This window comes from Haliaeetus albicilla, chromosome 18 (genome assembly GCF_947461875.1).
Source record: "Haliaeetus albicilla chromosome 18, bHalAlb1.1, whole genome shotgun sequence".
Lineage (NCBI taxonomy): Eukaryota > Metazoa > Chordata > Aves > Accipitriformes > Accipitridae > Haliaeetus > Haliaeetus albicilla.
Genome location: NC_091500.1, coordinates 28,954,322 through 28,974,991, shown reverse-complemented (window position 1 = coordinate 28,974,991; position 20,670 = coordinate 28,954,322). Strand labels below are relative to the sequence as shown.

General features: G+C 41.2%; 1 protein-coding gene across 7 annotated transcripts in view; it reads left to right on the top strand.

Moving 5' to 3' along the window:
• The window catches only part of SCN8A (sodium voltage-gated channel alpha subunit 8), a 61,828-nt gene that overhangs the window by 12,544 nt on the left and 28,614 nt on the right, over positions 1–20,670 (top strand). The window contains exons 3-12 of one of the 7 annotated variants that reach the window (XM_069806199.1): positions 6,736–6,854; positions 8,349–8,438; positions 8,655–8,783; positions 11,024–11,115; positions 14,997–15,218; positions 15,982–16,045; positions 16,697–16,838; positions 17,539–17,745; positions 18,324–18,611; positions 19,009–19,401. In XM_069806199.1, the coding sequence (XP_069662300.1) occupies positions 6,736–6,854; positions 8,349–8,438; positions 8,655–8,783; positions 11,024–11,115; positions 14,997–15,218; positions 15,982–16,045; positions 16,697–16,838; positions 17,539–17,745; positions 18,324–18,611; positions 19,009–19,401 (1,746 nt within the window). Of the gene's footprint in view, positions 1–6,735; positions 6,855–8,184; positions 8,439–8,654; positions 8,784–10,794; positions 10,887–11,023; positions 11,116–14,996; positions 15,219–15,981; positions 16,046–16,696; positions 16,839–17,538; positions 17,746–18,323; positions 18,612–19,008; positions 19,402–20,670 lie in introns of those variants that run through there. The other 6 variants (XM_069806194.1, XM_069806192.1, XM_069806195.1 and 3 more) reach the window with 6 other exon arrangements.

Sequence of the window (20,670 nt, the reverse complement as noted above, 5' to 3'; positions counted from 1 at the left end):
ACATGAAATCAACTGAATTTGCTGGTAATGTTGGGTATAACTGATCATTCTTTTCTGTATTTACGCTAGTGAATTTAATGCTTATTTGTTGTGTCAGTGATGCTAGGAGTACAGGTACCATCTCAGAACAGGGCTTCTGAATACAGTGATTTGTGTCCATGTTGAATACCAGGCAGACTGCTCTCCAGGTGGATGTTATACTTAAGGAAATGTATTGACAGCAACTGTTGCTGGTAAGAAGGTAACATATCCCTCAGAAGTATTTTCTTTATTAAACAAATCTAGTGTTGCCTGGTTTTGGTGTGCACAGGCTGTGAAAAAAGACACGTAGTTCCCAGGATCTCTGGTTGTGTGTGGCCACTTGTGCCCAACCAAAGTAGTTGTTACGAAATGTCGCTGCAAATCCAAGCAGGAGTGTTTTATGCCCTCTTTGTGTTCATGTAGTTGAATGGACGGTGTAGGTGGGAGATCTGGGCCACGTTCTTTCTAGCTAAAATAGGAGAGCAGTGCTGAGGGCAGTGCCGTGTCCTGGAGCACTGGGCAAAGGCTTCTTGGTTGTTTCAATGTTCCACCAGAAGTAGGAGGCAGAGGGGAACCCTGTTAGCCCTCACACTTTATCAGTCTCCATATTTGCCTCCCGACACAATGCTATTAATAAATCTTTCATTTTTAGAGAAAAATAAGCCACATTCCCAACTTCGAAGGCATCTGTCATGTCTGCAGAAGAGCACCGTACATTTCTGCATGTAGCTGCTTGCAGAGTTTCTGCTTGCTCAGTGTGCCTGCCATGTGGGGATGCAAGCTCTCCACGGAGCTGGAGCAGCTGCAGATGGAGGGGAAGGTTCTGGAGATGGGAGACAAACTCGCACAGCCCTGCCAACCTCGTACTTGCTGTTCTGTGAAAAGAGCCTTGCTCTTCCCATAAACACTGGATTAACATTTTACTGGCTCTGTTTCTTTTGCATCCACTTCAGTATGGCGACAGTTTAGGTGTGTGCTACTTCTTTGCTGCTTCAAATAGTCAGTGACTTCCCACAAAGAATTTTTTTTAAGGCCATTAAAAAGGCCCTTCTCTGAATCATCAGGAATTGCGAATCTGCTTGAATCATGGGAATTTTTCCAAGATTTTTTTTTTTCCCCTCTCCAGCATTTGCCAGAAGGCTTTGCATCATAGGTCTTTTCTTTTAAAGCTAGACGTGCAGCATGCATAGGAACAAATCAGCTGGTTGCTTTTCCTTGCAGTAGGACACAGTGATCTTGGTTTATCTAAGGAAACTGAAACTGCATTTTGACTGAGAAGCTGAACTTTACAGTGGCCTGTTAACTGATATTTAAAGGAGAAACAGCATGACCTAGAAACAGAACCATGATACAGGGAGTCAAAAGTCCTCGGTTCAGAGCCCAGCCCTACAAGCGATGGTTTTGTCCGAGCTACTTCTCTTTTTTCTGCTCAGTTTCATTTTGCAAAACAGGAGTAATGACGCTTAGTAGAATCAGGGAAGTCCCTTTGCTCACAGGTAGCAGATTTTGGAGCTAATTTAGCTCCTTTTTGTCTTTATGTGAGTACCAGAGAGAATTTTTTCATGATTCTTTGTTTTGCAAATAGTAATCACCTTCCAATTCCTGACCTGAAGCACACGGTAGAAGCAATACTTGCCCATGATATTTGTTGTGGAAACGTCAAACATTTCAATTAAAAAACCCAAAAGGCAGGTACGTGAACTTCCTTGTTTCCACGTGCAAACAAAATTCAGGAAAGCTACCTATGTGAGCATCCCTCGCAGTGAAAGCAAAGCAGCTGATTGCCTCATAGTCTAGTCTTGCTTCAGTATTTGCTTAAGCAAGAGGTAAGGACCATTGTCCTCTTTTATTTCTGCAGCCTTATTAGTATTTCTATTTTTTTAATGTTTTTCCATCTTTTAGACCTCTCTTTTCCTTCTCTTCCATTTATGGCCTAGGCTATCACTCCTACTAAACAGCTCCTTACCCTGTTCTTTCCCACTGAATGTGACTTTTGCCAGGTTGTGGCAAAAATCTTCCTCAAGTAACTTCCATTTCACTCAGTATGAATCTCATACTTGCTACAGAACAAGGTAAAGGTGCTAATGCTCTTGCAATGGCTCCATTTACGAGGCAGTAGAAGGTCCCCGAATATTCTGGGAATTGACACCATATATAAACTTAGGTGGATTGATTTCAATGGAAGAATCAACCCTGCCATTGTAGAAGATTGTCTATACCTCCGTGAACATCCAAGGCTAGAGTGGGATTGTCTGAGGTCACCTATAGCTTGCAGATGAGCACCTGAGGATCTTTCTAGTGCGTATGTGCCAATGGAGTGACTTGCAACTTCAAGTCACATGCACGGTTTGGAAATGGGCCCTCTGGTCCAGAATGTCACCTTGACTGTGTGGACCTGGGAAAATTACAGGGATGTGAGAGGCCAGCTTGCAGGAGGCACGTCTGGCTCTAGCATGTGCTTCAAGGAACCTTGCTTGTGACTTCTGTAGGGCAAGGTAACGGCTCTGCAAGGTCATGATACAGTTAATGGGTTTTGCATTTCAGTGAAGTCACTGAAACAGAGGGAAGAATCGGGACCACATCAAAAATCAGCCTTTTATCCTTATTTCCAAAAGCTAATTACCTTTTCCAGGTCTTGCGTGTTTAATGTTACTTTTCCTTCCATCTCTCCAGTAGGCTTAAAAGGAGCAGGAAAAGTAAGTGTGCCCTTCCTAGCTCTCCTCCCTGCTGTCATGGTAGAATGAAGAAAGGAGAGTGTTATCGCTGTCAGATGTCTTCTCCAATCCTTTCTGGGTGTTGGGTGGAAGGCAAAGTGTGACGGAGTTGTTTGCTGTTGTATGGCTGTTCATGAGATGACAGATAATGGTACTGCTTGCATCCAGTCCCAAGTGTTGCCATAGCACATAGAGCTTTCATGCTGTGATCAGGGTATGCCAAGTGTGGCACGGACCGGGAGGCGAGAGAATCTCTGCTGCAATCACCTAAATAGCTGCAACCCACTGGTGATGAGTGGAAGGAAGGAGAATCATTTCCGCTGCTGAGGCAGAATGAATTTCCTTACATAGGCAGATTGTGATGTTGTTAAAACTTAAATCCAGATCAGTTTCTCTGTACTGCATGTTGAACAATATTTATTTTTTTAAATATATCTTTCAGGAATGTTTTATTTGATAAATTTCAAAAAGTATCAGGAGTTTTTCCTACGTTGGGCTTGAAACAAGAGATTAAAGCAAGAGCAAAAATGTGGCAGATACTTTTTCCCCTGTAGAGCTTTTCAGTGGTGAAGAATAAGTTGCTAAGAAAGAATAAATTTGTCCCCTTTTGGGGGGAATGGGAAAATAAATATTAAATTACGTGGTTTCTGTAGTAGGAAGTACACCTCTATGAGCCAAAACAGACTTGAAAAATATTTTGCATTGATGTTTAATTCTGTATATACTTCTTCAGCCTACAGGGTGCCAGAGTTCCCTGTAAATTAATTTTGAAAATAGCTATGTTAAAGTGACTTGCTCAAGGTGTCATCAGAAATTCATCGCTCTCTCTTGCTTAACATTGGGAGTAAGGCAGTCATGTTACTGCTGTAGGAATATGGTTCCATATGTTCTTAGGCTGTTCATAAAGCTGTTTTCGTCTTAAATCTTCTGCCCACTCCTCCTCGCTTTTCAGCCATTACAGAAATGCTTAATGTAAAACCTCCATGAAGCAAGAGTATTTTAAATCTTCATATAACTGGAATGTTTTTTGCCATCACTTGATCAATTCTGTCATGCTCTCCAGCATAGCTTCTTTAATGCGCTATTTTGCAAATTGATTTAGAGAAGACTTATCTTTTGTGATCTTACGTCTTTTTATATGAGAACTATTTTGAAGGTTTCTGCAAAGCATAGATTCCCAGCCAACTTTAAGAAAACTAAAGTGGACAGAGCCTTTTTCACAACTCTTTTAACAACAAACTGAGACTTTTCAAAGTTCAGCCAGACTTCATCTCTTAGAAGAAGACTGCAAAATGCCTTTCTCCAGGTATCACCTTTCTCTGAGTTTTGAGCTTTGCCTCAGCAGATCTTAAAAGGGCTTAAGGATGTTCTTGGACCTGAACCAGCAAACATTTTAAGAGCATGCAGCCATTTTGAAAGCGAGTTTTAATATGTCAGCAGGATAAAGAAAAACTAAGATAAGGTTTTAAATTGCCAAACACTTTTTGGCTTTGTGCTCTTCTTTCTATTGACGAGGCCAAGCCGAGATTTACCCATGATTTTTTGAGCTACACAGGAGAACTGGAGCAGCGGATCTTGGAACCATCGGAATCGATGAGCAGACTGGAATGTACAGCACCTTATTTGTGTTACAGTTGTACTGAGAGGCCCAGTTATGATGGGCTTTATAGACAGGAATAAGTTCAACAAGCATTATGGTCTGAAAGGAGAAAGCTGGGCAGAGCACAGAAGAGAAAATGAGGAGCTGCCCTACGTAAGGTCATGTAATAGATGAAGGACTAAGCTGGCAAGCAGAATGTGGAGTTCATGTTTGGTAGGCGACTGTCCTGATCATTGGGTGAAAGAGCTTGTATTACAAGAGGGAATGCCAAATTTCTGGGTCGATCCTTGTGAAACAGCTATTGAAAACGTATGTTCCCTTGTAATCGCTCCAGTGTGCCAAGGCAAACAGTCTTTGATCCTCCACATAAGAGCATTTTACATCCACCTTCCCGGACTGAGTCTGGCTTGCTCTTCTAGCACAGGTCAAAAGTCTTTGGGTTGGTTTACATCTGCGAAGCAGTATGCATGTACCTGTATCTCCATGTGAGGAATGGTTTTAGTTCTGGCTTGCTGAGCTCTATCTGAGCAAACCATAGGGCTCCTGCACAGCGATTTTTCCCATGTAGAAATGGATGCATAATGAAACTGAGCCACCTCACAGAGCCACTGCATGGGGTTTTGGGAGAATTTCTGTCTTTGTGCAGCTCGCCTTGTGCCTACATAATGTTCAGCACAGTCATGTTGGAGATTTCATTGCTTAAAAGGTGTGGTAGAGTTGAGAGCTCAGTGTTGTGCTAGGGACACAACTGAAGCCCGTAAGCATCTGTGTGATGAGTATCCTGCTCTGAAGCCTCTGCAGGGGACAGTGAAAGAAGATCTAAAAATTAATGGTATGTGAGTCTTGGAAAGTTTGTGGTGTCAGGGAAGGAGAGACAGCTGGTTCTTAAAATCAGGTGTCCCTTGACCACTCTGTAATCTGCAATTTTGAAAAACTTACAGGCTTTTAGAATATTGTTACATGCCAAGGTAATCTGTTCATTAATTCTTGATGCTGCAATTTAAGAGCTGTCCAGGGTTGTCTTTAAAGTGCTTTTGTTGGGAGATGCATTAGTGGTTATGCTAACTAATCTTTCTCACTCAGTGCTGAACCACAATCTGATTTTGATTTCCTTTTCAAATAATTTACTGCTCAATGGTCTAATTTAGCCAAATGAGCGAAGATACGTTGTTTCACTTACTAGGAGGGAAATGACAAATTTCATAAGAGTGAGTCTCCTGGGGAAGCACAGTGACTGCGTTGGCAGAAAGCCCTTGTGGATTCCCTTGTGTTGGACTCCGGGAGGCTCGGGTCTGTGCCAAACGGTGGGCTGGTGCTGGGGAGCGAGCCTGCAGCGAGTCCAGCTTTGCTCTATCCCCCTGCAGCAGTCTGGGGTTCATCCTGCCTCGCTGATGCTGCGGCATCCCGGAGAGAATGTAAAATGGGAAAATGGTGCCGGGGAAAGGGCTTTGGCTTTTCAGTGCACACAAATTGCTTTTATTCCTTCAAGTCGAGTGGTAGGTGCATTGAGTGTGCTGGTATTAAGCAACCACAGTTCTAATTTTGCCTCGCCAGATGGCTCCGTGTGATTCTCCCAGTGCTTTTTGATATGCATGTTCACTAGTGGGGAGATGAAATAGCGGGTCTGTATTTTAGGGCTGGAGATGGAGAGATGAGATGGATGCTGCCTCACGTTTACATGATTCATTCCACAGGTTCTGTATAAAGTAGTGGACCTTAACATCTTGCTAATTAAAGGCAATGAGAGCACATGACTGCCTGGAGTTGGTGCACCAACATGGAATGTGCTCAAAATTGCCAATGAGTGGGGACGATGGGTATCTGACTTGTGTCTGCTGGGCTGGGGGACTCTACCATGACATTTTCTTTCTGCTTACCTGTCAATCTTTCTTTGCAGGTGAGGTGCTATCTTGTAAAAACATGATTTGTTGTGGTAGCTGTTAGCAAGGTTTGGGAAGGAGGCACAGGCTACATGAACACTGTGCCATAAAGATGGTCTTCTGCACTGGGCGATGGCGTGAAGTCTGGGTTCAGCTGCCAGTTGTGCTCCCGAATTTGTGGTCCTTAGTTGCTGTGGGCCTTGGTTCTTATCTGTTAGATAGAGATAATAGTGTTTCTACACTTGCGTGATGAAGATGTGCACTCTTGGATGGGAGATTTTGCTTCTGCTCTGTCTGAGGTGTCTAGTAAAATGGATAGTTTGGAGTGGAATTATTCGTGATGTACTGGGAGGTATGTTTTACCCTAATGGGAGCTTCATAAAGGAGATTATTCTTTAAAAAAGCAAAAAATGCTATTTTTTACCATGGAAGTTGTTCGTCTTTTAGTACAATTCATGCTTTGATTTTCATGCATTAACTCTCTCTGTCTCTCTCTCTCTCTCTCTTTGTTTCTCTACAGACCTTTGTAGTACTAAACAGAGGGAAAACACTCTTCCGATTTAGTGCCACACCTGCCTTGTACATTTTAAGTCCTTTTAATCTGTTTAGAAGAATAGCTATTAAAATTTTGATACATTCATATCCTTTTTATTATTGAGTTATTCTTGCCTTTGTATATTCATTGAAAAATCTCTTACATACTGTCTTATTACTCAATTCAAATAGTGTATATGAATTACAGTTCTGCACCTGGTGAAGTTGGATTGGCCTCAGAGCATACATTAAAACATGCTTTTTTGAATGAGAAATCATGGTCCTTTAGACACATCCAATCAAGTAAACTTTTCATTTATTTTCCCTGCTAAATTGTATCTATCTGTGTCTGTTCTTCCATCAGTGCACAGACATTGATAAGTTTTGGAATAGATATGATTTCAGGTTATACTTCGTATGAAGAGGAGTTGAGCTTTAACTAGCTGCTAAAAAGGTTAAAAAATATAGCATCTGGAGAAGGAGCCAAAGATACCTTCTATGTAATTTGACCCTGACTAGTTTCTTGCTCTTTTGGCATCTCTCAAACTTCCTTCTAATGGCAAGGCTATTCCAAAATGTTCCACTGCAGGGCTTCAGACAGCTCTGATAGCTTCAGAAGCATCATCTGCATGTGTTATTAGGAGAGGAAAAAAAATAAAGTAGTATATTGAATGAGCTGCTTTGCCCTGTTTATTTATTTATTTTGTAAAAGTGACTGTAAAACGGAAATAAATTCATTTGTTGCTTTAGAGGCTTCTATATACTTACTTCCTGCATCTCGTATGAAGAAAAAGCTTTTCCATCTTTTCAAAGTTAACTTGGGATCTGAGGCTAGGAATGTTTTCTTTGGCTTATCTGTTGCTTCTTGTAGACTTTCCTCCCCTTTGTATGTGTTGGGGGGATTTAGCTGAGAGATGCAGGTCTGTCAGGTTGAGGCTGAGATGCTGGCAGTGGATCTTGGGCCTTGATCTAAGATCCATTTAAGTCTGCTTAAACAGTTTTGGAAGTCAAAACAGCTTTGAATCTGACCCTGGATTTCACCATTCTGCTAATAATTCACTAGTTAAAATCCACTCAAACTTCTAATTCTGAAATTGTGCTGTCCCTGCAACACTCCTCAAAACAGTTAGTCCAGCACCTTCCATCTGCAAACGTGACACACAAGATCCTGAATGCACAGAGGGAGCGGAGATGTTTGGAAAGATTTGTAAGATTTTCTCCAAGCTAAATCCTAGGTGTCCATGGGTTGCAACGCTGCTTTCCTGTCGGATGTGTTAGCAGACAATGTATTTTGATGTTACTGAACAGGTAGAATTATCTGGGGAGACATTTTCATTTAGGCATGTGATTTTTTAATTGCTAAGACATACTAGAAAATATAAAATAAATTGAATGGTGACGTAAAAATACTCTTTATATGTGGTCACCCTGCTCTTATTTCCCATGACTGCTGGAAGCATCTTGGCTTTTATTTGTAGTCCACAGAGAATAGACTGGAAATTGTTGTTGACTTTTATTGCAGCACAGTGATCTTTAGGGAGCCATAAGGTGATGTAAAGAGCCACACTAGTATCCCTTTGATCCTTGACTTTGTTCTACAGTATTTAGCATGATCATTATGTGCACTATTTTGACCAACTGTGTATTCATGACTTTTAGTAACCCACCTGAATGGTCGAAGAATGTGGAGTAAGTAATGCTTCTTGTGTTTTTAAGAATCTCACAGAATGTTGTTTTTCTTCTATTGCGAAATCTGTTCCTACTCACGTTTAAGTTAGCATGAATATAAGATGTCTTTTATATCCACTTTGTTTAGACAAAAGTGTTTGTAATTCATCTTTTTTCATTACTAAAATGACATTTCTACAAACTTCTCAGTGCAGCTTTCTTTCTTCCTCATAACAGGTATACATTCACTGGTATTTATACATTTGAATCACTTGTGAAAATTATTGCAAGAGGTTTCTGTATAGATGGCTTTACTTTCCTACGTGATCCATGGAACTGGCTAGATTTCAGTGTGATCATGATGGCGTAAGTTGTGTTTTCAGATTATTTCAGGTATTTGTGGCATGCGGGAGGGGATGAGACCTTAGGAAGAGGGTGGGTGTGTAAGGAAGAAATAAATCAAGAAAAAAAGAAATCAAGGAAAACTTAAGTGAATCTCTGAAAGATTTCTTTCTTGATTTTTCAAAAGAAAGCTTTAGCCTGACATGGAGTCAGATCTAAAATGCAACTCCATGGGGTTAGTGGAGTTGCTGCTACAAAAAATATGATTTTCTGAAAACTGCCTTTATTAATATAAGACTTTATAATAGTGCCTAGCATTTTAGATTGCTCACATGCCAGAGTGGCAGCTTGTTCTGTTAAACATAGGACTAGGCCCCAAACTTCTTTAAATTCTTGTCTCTACCACTCTTTCCTTCCTTGGGCTTGCATGTTAAAATTTCCTGGGATGCAACTTAAGGTTGAACAGTTGCTAACCCATTTCTGATGAAGGTGTAGTGTCAGAAAAGGAGACGCTTTATTTTCCTTCCTCATTCTTTTCTCTTGTGCCAGATCAGCTTACATTGGTCTGATAATGAGGAGTTCATGGGGATGTCTGAATTCACAGCTGAACCAGGAGATGCACGCTAGATTTCTGGTTTTTTCCTTATTGGCCTGCGTTGATCGTTGCTTAGGCTTAGTACCACTGGTGAAAATAAGGCGTATGTCGCCAGTAGTCTGAGTTGCTGGTGGAAGAGTTTGGTTTTTTTTTTTCCCTTTTACATTTGTTTTTGGAATATTGCATGTGTGCATGTCTGGGCTCCCATAGTCAACAACAGCCGATGAAAACTGAGGGATCATGTAGGAAGGCTCAGAAGCCTGATTTTCAAGGGTTCAGAGCACTTGAATTTAATCATAGTAAAATGCTTTCATCATATAAAATGCATTTTTTTGGGCTGGATTCTGCACCCAAGGTTGTTGATTTTCTGGAGTTCCTGCTTTTTCTACTTGCCTTTTAGTTGTGTATTTAAATTATATGCAAAGAGTTGGACATTGTACACAAAAAGCAAAATAACCGATACCTCACTGACACTTTAGTTTTACTTCGGAATAGATGGGGATCTGCTGTGCACAGTGTAAACACACCTGTGTGGGTGAGGCTCCCAGTTCTGTCCACACAGATCAGATTCAACCTGTGAATTGGTTCTTTCCTTTCTTTCTTGATCAATTAACAAGTAACAGCATGCGAGCTTTAAAAGGCCCAATGCATTGGTCTTAAATAAATGTGCTAAATCTCTAGCTGATCTAACTCTGTAACCTCCTTGTTTCCAGTGAGGTTGCCTGTAGGCTTCAAATACAGTCCTTTTTTGTGTCAAGGGCTAGAGCAACCCTGTGCGTTATTTAAATCCCACTAGCAGGGTCTAAGTTTTATGAAGCACTTGTAGTGGCCTTTCTGCACCAGGAAGAATTGTGCATTTCTTTGCCTTTTCATACCATGTTTCTCCCCAGACAGCACAGAGGAAATATTCTATTCGAAGTTGTGATAAAATCTAACTCCGTTAACTTTGCAGTAAGCCTCTTATCCTCTGTGTATCTCAGGTTTATCCCCTTGTAAAATGGGGATAATCATACCTACCTGTGGCTCACAAACAGGTAGTAAAGCATAAAGGATTAAAATGAAGGACACTAATCAAAGCAAAAGATGATCATGCTTTATTAAAAACGTGAAGTGAATATACCTGAAACCACTGAACTGAGGTGATGTCACCAAGTCTCCTCACATATTTGACAGTTTTACAATTACCTTCTTCTGGAGAGATAGCGTTAAATTTTCAAGTCCTACATAGGCGAGAATGCAAGTATCTAACAGTGCACCTGAACAAGCTGGTTGCAGTATGGAGAGACTTAAACTGTGTTTTGGCTCTGAAATTTTCTGTCTCTCTCTTTTAAATGCCAGTTCTAAAGCATTTTAAATTACAAGCTGTTTCCTACAAACAGACAACTATATGAAAAGGAAGGTGACCCCAACGGTGCCATTAACTCTGGTTTAATTCTGCAGGTATATAACAGAGTTTGTAAACCTAGGCAATGTTTCAGCTCTGCGCACTTTCAGGGTTCTGAGAGCTTTGAAAACTATTTCTGTAATTCCAGGTAAGGCGGCCTCCGGTTGGTGTTAGCTGTTGGGTACAGGCCCCTGTGAGTGATGTATTGCTTTGTCTGTAGTTGTTGTTTTATTTTGGTGTGTGTATTGTCATTGTGTTTTTTGTGTGTGACCTCCCTCATTGCAGATATGTCACAGAGTTTGTGGACCTTGGGAATGTCTCAGCATTGAGAACTTTCAGAGTTCTCCGAGCTTTGAAAACTATCTCTGTTATTCCAGGTGAGAACCATTAAGCATTAAAGGCTGGTCTTGCGTGTATCTCTTTTCCGTATCTCCCCTCCCATCCTGCATTGCTTATTTCTCAGAAATGGCACTGGGATATTTTTGATGGGCTTTGCAGTCTGTAAAAAAAGAGCAGTTTGAAATTAAGGCTTCTGGGCCATCAAATTATGGGATGAACAGTCTGCTGTTCCATACTTCTTTAACCCTGTCTACACATGTGGCTATCCAATCTCTGAAATGAAAGCCAGGCCTAAAGTTTCACATGAATAAAGGATCAGGCACTCCCTTCCTCCTCAGGTTGAACAGTTTCTTGCTCAGCATGTCATCCCACTATCCTCAGTGTTTCCAGAGCGGTTTTTAGGAATAAGTTTGTAAAGCAAGTGAGCAGAACCCAACCAAGATTAAAACCTTTCTGCGTGAGGCTACTTCAGTTACTTGGAGTCAGATGGGATCTGGGGCAGGTTGTCTTCTAGTAATGACAACAAGCTTGCTTCCCCATCTTCAGAAAGGGTTGATGCTGCCATTTAGATATAGACTAAGCTAAATGGAGCATTGGCATGACCAGCTTTTGGATTTGTATGGTGTACTGGAACCGGTTGTCAGCTATTAATGCAATGGTGTGTGGCCCAAAGTACTGACTGCACTTTCAGTAAGCCAGAAGTCCCAATTCATAGACCTGCCCATTTCATGTGCCACCCCCAGGGCTGGACTTTGCAGGACCATCAGTTACAAAGCTACTTCTAGACTCTTAACTCAATCTGGGTGTCAAAGGGTAAGCAATGGCCCTTCCTTTATTGTAAGAGACCATGGAAGCATTATGGACTGAGAATACGGTTCTGATCCTGAATTCTTGTACAGAAAAGTCTCATGCAGATGGTTTCTCAAAAGCATCCCTAATTTTAAGGTCAAGCTCAAGACTCAATTTTCATAGGCACTGAAGCATCTGTAGTTTTCCAGTTTTCAGGTGCTTGACCTGTCTCAAGGTAGGCACCCTAAATAGTCACTTGATAAGTGTTGCTCTTCTATTTCTTTGTGTTTTGTTTCTTAATGCATTAACTGATAATGGTTCTTTTGCTTTCTCAGGCTACACTTGCATATACGTTTGCCAGAAAAGAGACTATGGAATTGTAGGGGCCCATCACTTTTGTCCCCATTCCAGACTGCTAAACCCATCAGATGTACATGGCTGTTGTGCATGATGTTCTTAAGTGGCACCAGCTTTCCTTGCACCGAATGAGAGTATGCTAGAATAATGTTCTTACTTAGCCTTCCTTAATGTTTGGCAGTGCACATACAAAGAGCAAAAGATATTTGGTAATTGCTGTTTAGCAGTGCGCTATATGGATCTGAAGTGCAGTTGTGATTCTGTCAGCCTGCAACAGGTATTAACTGGCTTGCTCAAAGAAAAGCATCCATGTTAAAATAAGTTTCGTATGTGTTTTGCTTTCATAATGGTAGCAAAGTGAAGATGATGCAACCTTAATGAGCTGGTTACTGAATGTGTGACAGCATGCCTTGTCTTCCTATGGAAAGGAGCAGAACAGTTCAGTTTTGTATCATTCTCTCCATACTACCCAAAACTAATGGAGTTTTCCTTCTATTTCAAATGACAGCAAGGGGGGTGGATCTAAGCTCTTCTAAGTTCAGTGCAGCCATACTTTTTACTACAGGGATGATTTGCTGCACACAGCCAAAGGGGATTCTGTTTGAATGTCAGGCACACTGAACACATCCACAGCTGGAACTGTAAATGGCAAAACTTTGGTTATTTGTATCAGTTAGGCTCTGGGATAGGATTGCCCCAGCTGTGGTTCTGCAGCATGTAGGTAAAACCTTGCTCCCCTCTTGATTTTGTGACTAACAATATGAGGAATGTAAGGCATTTATGTAATTAGCCTTTTGGGTTATTTAATATGAACTTAGGCATAGGGTGCTGTTTATGGGTTTTAGTGCTATCATGTCTTGGGGAAGAAGTGATATTTAGAATACACTTAAAATATAAAGGAGTTCCCCTTCTGCTTCAGTGCGTGTAATGGAATGGGAGCTTTTAACACTGCACTGAGCTAATGAGAAACTCATCTTAGTATTACGATGAGTGCTAACTACAACTTCTATCAATAGTTGGAATTATCTTCAGTGTGGTTTTTAGACAAGATAAAAATGGGAAATATTACCAGAACATGACATGCCACTGGACAAAATCCCATGCAGGTGGAGGATCTGTATGGATTTGTGTGACAGGAGTAGACTGTGGCACCTATGTGCTAAAATATCAAAATATTGCTTTCATCTTATGGCTTGGTAGACCATATTAAACTCTGTGATCTGAAGGTATTTTTTTTTATTGGCACCTGGGTTATTGGTATTTTAATTGACTAATGCCATCAGTCTCCATGCATTGCCAGCCTGTGACACACCTACATTAGATAGGACCCAGGGATGATCTGGATCTGCAGTACAAGAAGGCGATTGCTTCAGCTGAAAGTTGTTGTATTTGTCCTGTGACTGGACTGGGAACACTCTTGCTGCCAGTTTATCATCTTGGTTCCAAAGCCCATTCTCCTTATATGCCTATGAGAGAGCAACATACAAACTAGAAACACAAACGCTGGTGTAAATGGCTGCATGTGCAGAGTGGTGCATATTTGAGCAATGGAGATGAGCATGCAAACGAGTGTTGTAATGGTTATTTGTCTGCCAGAACTAACAGCAAAAAAACTGCTTTGTGTTGGAGTAGGGCTTTGGCATTGATTAAAAGTTTTGAAGATTGAAGTAAAAGACATTTACAAAAATTATTCCTCCATAAGAATTCCTTTTTATTTATGTATTTTTGAATCTTTATGTTGCTGATATGGATCAAACCTCTGCTGGTATAGAAAGGTTTCTTGTCAAAAGTTTTTTGCAGAATGCTTACTTGGCCTCAGCCAGAGACTTGGATCTGACTGGCCCTGAATTCAGCTGGAGCTGAATTTTTAATATTTTTCCCCTCTCCTTCCTCCCTTCAGCCTCCTTCACTACTCATTTCTAAATGCAAGATCATCCTACTTAACATCAGAAAGGTTGATTAAAGGGCCCTAATACTGTATTGTTTCTGCATCCAAAATTCTTGCTTGTTTAGATCTGTCTCCTGAATGCATTAGTGCTGCATTCTTCCCCCAGTTCATGGATGGTTCCTCTTACAGACCAGACCGGTTTGGAAAACCGGCAGTATTCTTGGCTTATGCCTGAGCTTACTTTTATTATTGAGCCTTCCCTATTAACGATCCTGACGGCCTTGGTAAAACCCGAGGAGCCAGCACTCTGGATGAAATCCTGCCGTACCCGTAACAAAACCCATGACCTGAATGAAAGATTCAGCTCCTGCAAGGAAAGGAGAAGTGCTGAAACAGTTTAGTTAAGCAGTAGAAACTTAAGATGTAGACAGTTCAAAAGGTATTTGATCTTTGTAAGTTGTCGTAGTTTGTGCCAATAAGCTAGGCTTAAACACAACTAAATGTGTCCATAGAGTGGTTTGTAGCAGTGTATCTTAATTTAACATCTTTGTTTAGACAAACCCTGCTTTCATGGCAATGACTCCCGAGTATGCTTTGCATCCTCTGCTGCAAGGCTCAGATATTCTCAGGGATGAGTGTTGGTATTTTGTTTTGTTCTAACTGTTGCTAGTTCACCATTGAAACCGGTGAGCTTGGTGCATTCATCACCTTTATTGTACTGTGTGGAAAAACCTAAATGCGAGTGGTGATTCCCAGGAACCCAGCCATTTTATAGCAACAATCTTTTGCCACCATATAGCAGTTATAAGGTACTGTATGTATTTGAATTTTCAATGTATTTTCATTCTACAGGAGTGATTTCTAGTCTTGTTTTCTTCTCTGCAGGCTTGAAGACCATTGTGGGTGCCCTAATTCAGTCTGTGAAGAAGCTGTCAGATGTAATGATCTTGACAGTATTTTGTCTCAGTGTCTTTGCTCTGATCGGGTTGCAGCTGTTTATGGGCAATTTAAGGAACAAGTGTGTGATATGGCCAATTAATGTGAATGAGACTTTCCTGGATAACGGCTCTAAGGGCTTTGACTGGGAGGAATACACCAACAATATGTGTAGGTATTTCTGCAGTGATACTCCCTAAAACCTTCTTATTTGGCTTAATGCTGCTGACCAGGATTTCTGACATGGCTTATAATGTGGTGTGTTCAGCTTTGTGCAATAAAAAACCCTTACTCGGATATTTTTCAGTTTTTAGAAACCTGGCCTTGTTAAGGTGTTTCTAGTTGGGTTCATCCTTTAGAAGGTCTTGGCTGTGCTCTTTTAGCTGAATATTTTATCAAAAAAGCATTTTTTTTTTCTGTTTTGTTTCCGATTAAAAATGGATTAACTACGGTAAATGGGAAGTAACTCTCTGCCCATTTAAATCCCTGGGCTGAATGTCAGGTCCTTCACTTGGTTTTGCTGAGTTCTTCAGAGAATGCACATGTAGTTGTTGGTACCTGTTTCTGCTTTGCAGCATCCTTCCACGCTGGCAGGATTTCAGAGCTGTAAATGATGCTGCGGATGATCAAGGAACCAGCCTCCAAGTTTTTGTAACTTAATTTCTTCCTCCCTTCTCACTTTGAGCTTCTCTACTGTGCAGTTAGCTAGTTTAAAATCTTTATTCAAAATGCTGTACTGACTTCCAGAAAGGTGTTTAAACTCAGGCACAGTTAGTGGGGCTAATGTTATTTAAAGCTGAGTTAGTTTATTGATAAATTTATCAGTAGGGGTCTAGAGGGCTGGTAAGTGAAGGTTTTTATAGTACTATAGTATGTTAAATCCTCTAACTCCATATGTGTGTGCATGTAATCTTTTCTTTTTCATCTTCTTCAGCAAATTTTTACATAATTCCTGGCGCCCCTGATCCTTTGCTCTGTGGTAACAGCTCAGATGCAGGGTGAGTGTTGAGCTTTATTAAAAGTGGAGACTCTAATTACCGTTGATGTTGGCTAATGATGGCAAAACCTTTGGAATATTTCCTGTTGCTTCCTTTGGTGGTTCTGGTGTTATTTCACATGTAAAAAATTTCACGTTTCTTAATCTAATTATTAATCCATTGTTACTGTCTGTTTGACTAATATAAGGTAAGCTGACATCCTTCATGTCCTCTCAGGAGGCAGGTACCCGTAACAACGATTACTAGTGGCATTATTTCCCTCTGAATCCAATCATGAGAATCATCACAGAAGTAGGGAATGGAGGTTCAGAAACGGAAACTTTCCATGTGCTATTACTTCCAATTGGTTTTTCACCCAGTCCTTCAGCTCTAAAGACACTTACGGCAAAAGCTAGTCCTTTTGGCTCATGTTGGGTGAAAAGCCTCACATTGCCGCATCTTGTTTCCATAGGACAAAGATAGCAGGGCTTTTCTGAAATCCTGTCAGTCTCCTTGTCTGCTGTTCTCACTCAACACAGAAAGCAAAATGCATGCCATTTGTTATGAGAGTTGTGAAAATCTCCATTAAGCATGGATAATGTGCATGTTGTCAACTTGCTCTATCCCTTTTACTGCCTTGATGCCCTGAAATGGCTGTCATCTTCTTCACAGTCAATGCCCGGAGGGTTACACGTGCATGAAAGCAGGACGGAACCCGAACTATGGTTACACAAGCTTTGACACTTTCAGCTGGGCTTTTCTGGCTTTATTTCGCCTTATGACTCAGGACTTTTGGGAAAACTTGTATCAATTAGTAAGTAAACACTTTGCTTCGGTGTTACACAAGATGAGAATTTGGGGACAATACAGGGAAGGAAAACATGACAAGCTTTATTTTATTTCTCCTGTCTGAAAGAGTAACTATAAATAAAGCTGCACAATGAGATATTGTGTGTTGAGGAGGAAGGGGACATTACCTGTAAGCGGCTGTTGTACTTCTAAATCCAGAAGGGGTGGTAGGTCCTCAGTGTGTGTACAGCTGAACTGTGAATTAATTCTGGGAAAACCTGGCCGCCTGCTGCAGCAGACCGTGAGCAGTTCAGCTCTGCTCACAGGAGATGCTTAGGCGCTTTGGAGGGCAGAGTGTTTTCTGGTAATCTGAGGATGGTTTGGGGATCTTGCTGAAATGGCTTTTCTTCTATTTTGTTTTGTTTTAAGGGTGTCTAAGCATTGAGTTTCACACTGTACTTCTGAATCATTTTCAGTCTGCATCCGTTGGATGTTCCCTTAAGAGAAGAAGAGGGATGTCACCTTTTGTGTTTATGGCTAATGAATGTGCAGTGTCTTAGTGCTTTGCAGTGGAAGTGCTGAGACGTTAAATATTCAGCACTGCTATATTTTCTTAGAAGCATTCAGGTCAAGAAACTTGGGATCAGTTCGTGTATCGGGTGTCACTCTGAAATTGCTTTCCCCTTTCCTTTTCTCTTGCCTCTACTGTTCTTTTCTACTTCCAGACCTTACGAGCAGCAGGAAAAACCTACATGATCTTCTTTGTCTTGGTGATCTTTGTGGGATCGTTCTATCTTGTTAACCTAATTTTGGCTGTGGTAGCTATGGCTTATGAAGAGCAGAACCAGGCCACATTGGAGGAGGCGGAACAGAAGGAGGCAGAATTTAAGGCCATGTTAGAACAATTGAAAAAGCAGCAGGAAGAAGCACAGGTGAGTGGTTAGACAGTATATTTTTTGATGCATTTACATATTTTAAGATTTATTTGCTTGTTATTACAGAGCAATGATGTATAATAAAAAAATGCAGTAATGCCATGGCTGACTTGCCCTGGCATCACATCCTCTGTTGACCGGGGTTGACACTGTGCACTATCTCTTCCCTGCTGCTGCTGGTTTTTCCTGAATTATATGCAAGCTTGCTGTGTTTATTTTGTACTGGAAAACTCCTTCTATTAAGGAAATTGTAAATGTTCCCAGAGTTCCTAGTTAAGTGTGGGAATATCTTTGCAAGACAGACAAGTACATCTTTGTCATTCCTTTATCAAATGCTTATAAACAAAGCTGAGGGACGGACTGAGAGAGATTTTACTACCTGCAACAGTAGACTATAAAAATTTTTACAAGTCCTGGCTGCAAGTTTCTTCCAAAAAAAAGAATAAGCATCTTAATCCTGCCCCAAAGACTTGTACTTACATGCATTAAGCCACACTCTTTCTTAAAGCAGAAAATGGAGTATTAATCATGGTAATATCTAATTTATTTTTCCCTTCTCTTGCCTACACCCTCAGGCTGCTGCTATGGTCACTTCAGCAGGGACAGTCTCAGAAGATGCTGTGGAAGATGATGGTGGGGGGAGGATGTCTCGGAGCTCTTCAGAGATTTCCAAACTCAGTTCCAAGAGTGCCAAGGAGCGTCGAAACAGAAGGAAAAAACGAAAGGACAAGGAACTGTCAGAAGGAGAGGAGAAGTGTGACAATGAAAAGGTGTTCAAGTCTGAATCTGAGGATGGCATGAGGAGGAAAGCATTCAGGCTACCAGATAACAGGCTAGGAAGGAAATTTTCCATCATGAACCAGGTAGTTTTCATTTCCTTTGCTAACGTTTATGCTTGCTTGTAGTCAGGATAATATTCTAGTTTAGATCCTGATTAGCATGTCAAAGCAATCCGCCCACTATCTTAAACTTGCAGCCAATCAGGAGGACACTTAACTGTGCAAAGTTACAGCCCTTGCACACACTTACCCTGGCATAAATTGTTCCTGAGAGTAGTGGTCTAACCAGATAACTTCTTCACTGACGTAGCCCAGCCAGCCAAGAGCGAACAACTCTTAAAGTGTCACCAACAGCTAAGTGGTGATGGTTTGTGTAGACCTGGTGAGGGAGCAAAATCAGTTTAGCAGCACTTGACAGCACTGCAGTGCTTTGTTTCCATACTATTCACGCTGTTATCGTTCTTTCTTTTCTCCCTCCCAGTCTCTCCTCAGTATCCCAGGCTCCCCTTTTCTCTCCCGACACAATAGCAAGAGCAGTATCTTCAGCTACAAAGGGCGATTTCGTGACCCAGGTTCAGAGAATGAGTTTGCTGATGACGAGCACAGCACAGTGGAGGAAAGCGAAGGCAGGAGAGACTCCCTTTTCATCCCCATCCGCGGTCGTGATCGAAGGAGCAGCTACAGCGGCTACAGTGGCTACAGCCAGGGCAGCCGGTCCTCGCGGATTTTCCCCAACCTCCGCCGAAACGTGAAGAGGAACAGCACAGTGGATTGTAATGGCGTGGTGTCCCTCATCGGTGGTCCACCTTCCAGCATGCCTGGGGGACGCCTTCTGCCTGAGGTGAAAATAGATAAGCCAGCTACCAACGACAGTGTAAGGAAGTCAATGAGTAGATAGCATAGGCATGGCGGTCTGTCCTCTTCTCCTCTCCTGTATGCCACCCTTCAAGTGAACCAGACTCCCTGGCAGAATGAGAGTCAGTCTGTCTGACCGCAGACGATAAAGTCTTTATTGGATTAAACACCCTGTGCTTTAACTTCCCCTTCCTTTTCTTCTCAAATTTAATGACCCACCTCCTTCTCCACCTGGCTTCCTGGGAAAAAAAGGCTTGGAATTCAGTCCTTAATTAAAGGACTAATAATAGTAGAAACCCTTAGTATATGTCAGGCCAAATTCATAAGGAGCTATTTAAAGCATGGGAATGGGGAAACCAACCAAAGTTTGTTGCAAATGTTCTCCACAATAAGATAAAATATTTGGGGATTTAAAGGGAGGTACAAACAATCTTTTAGCTGTCACTAAATTTTGCAAGGGAAGCTCATAGTAAAAGAAGGATTTTTTTTAAATATTATTTTTTCGTTTTTGAATTTTCCTTGACTGTGACTTTTTGTAATTAGTTGACTGAATTGGTATTGAGTAACCTTTTTAGTGGATCAATGTTTCAGAATGCAGGAGAGAAACAGCTCAAAAAATAGATTATTAGTTAGTGGGGCATAAAAGAATCTGGGTAAGATTGAAACGACATCATTTGAGAGATACCTGCATCAATTGTTTCCGAGAAAAGTCTGGTTACCGTGCCTATAAATTCCAAGCTATTTTTTTTTTTAGTTATTTCAATTCTTGCAACCTGTTTGACCTTAATTAGTTATGTTAAGCATCAGTTGCTACCTGATTTTTTTCTTCCCTAGTTAGCATGTTAATACAATGTTTTGCTTCAGTATTTAATTATTTTTCTGACACAGCATGAATGTGGTAGGAATAGTAATCTGCATGATGCATGTGCACAAGAGAAAGTATTACTTAGCAGTTATTTTGCTAACTCTATGTGTAGAGAGAGTTCAACATGCAACAAGCAATTAACTGTCATGGTGGGAGAGCTGCATGGGCTGTGCAGAGACCTTGGTTCTCAAGCAGACAGTGGCAAATTCCTGTAATGAGGAAAAAAAACCCCATTGTTTTGGCCTAACAGAGACTGGCATTTCTAGAGCAATCTTAGGAGGGAAACTGTGAGGTGCCTTTAAAAGTGCAAGCTCTTTGGCTTGAGGAGGGAGCAAGGTGATCCTTCACAAGGGTGAAATTGAGACATGGTTTCATATCCCTGTTGTGTTAGAAAATCAGCTTCATAGTGGGCTAGAGTGGGAG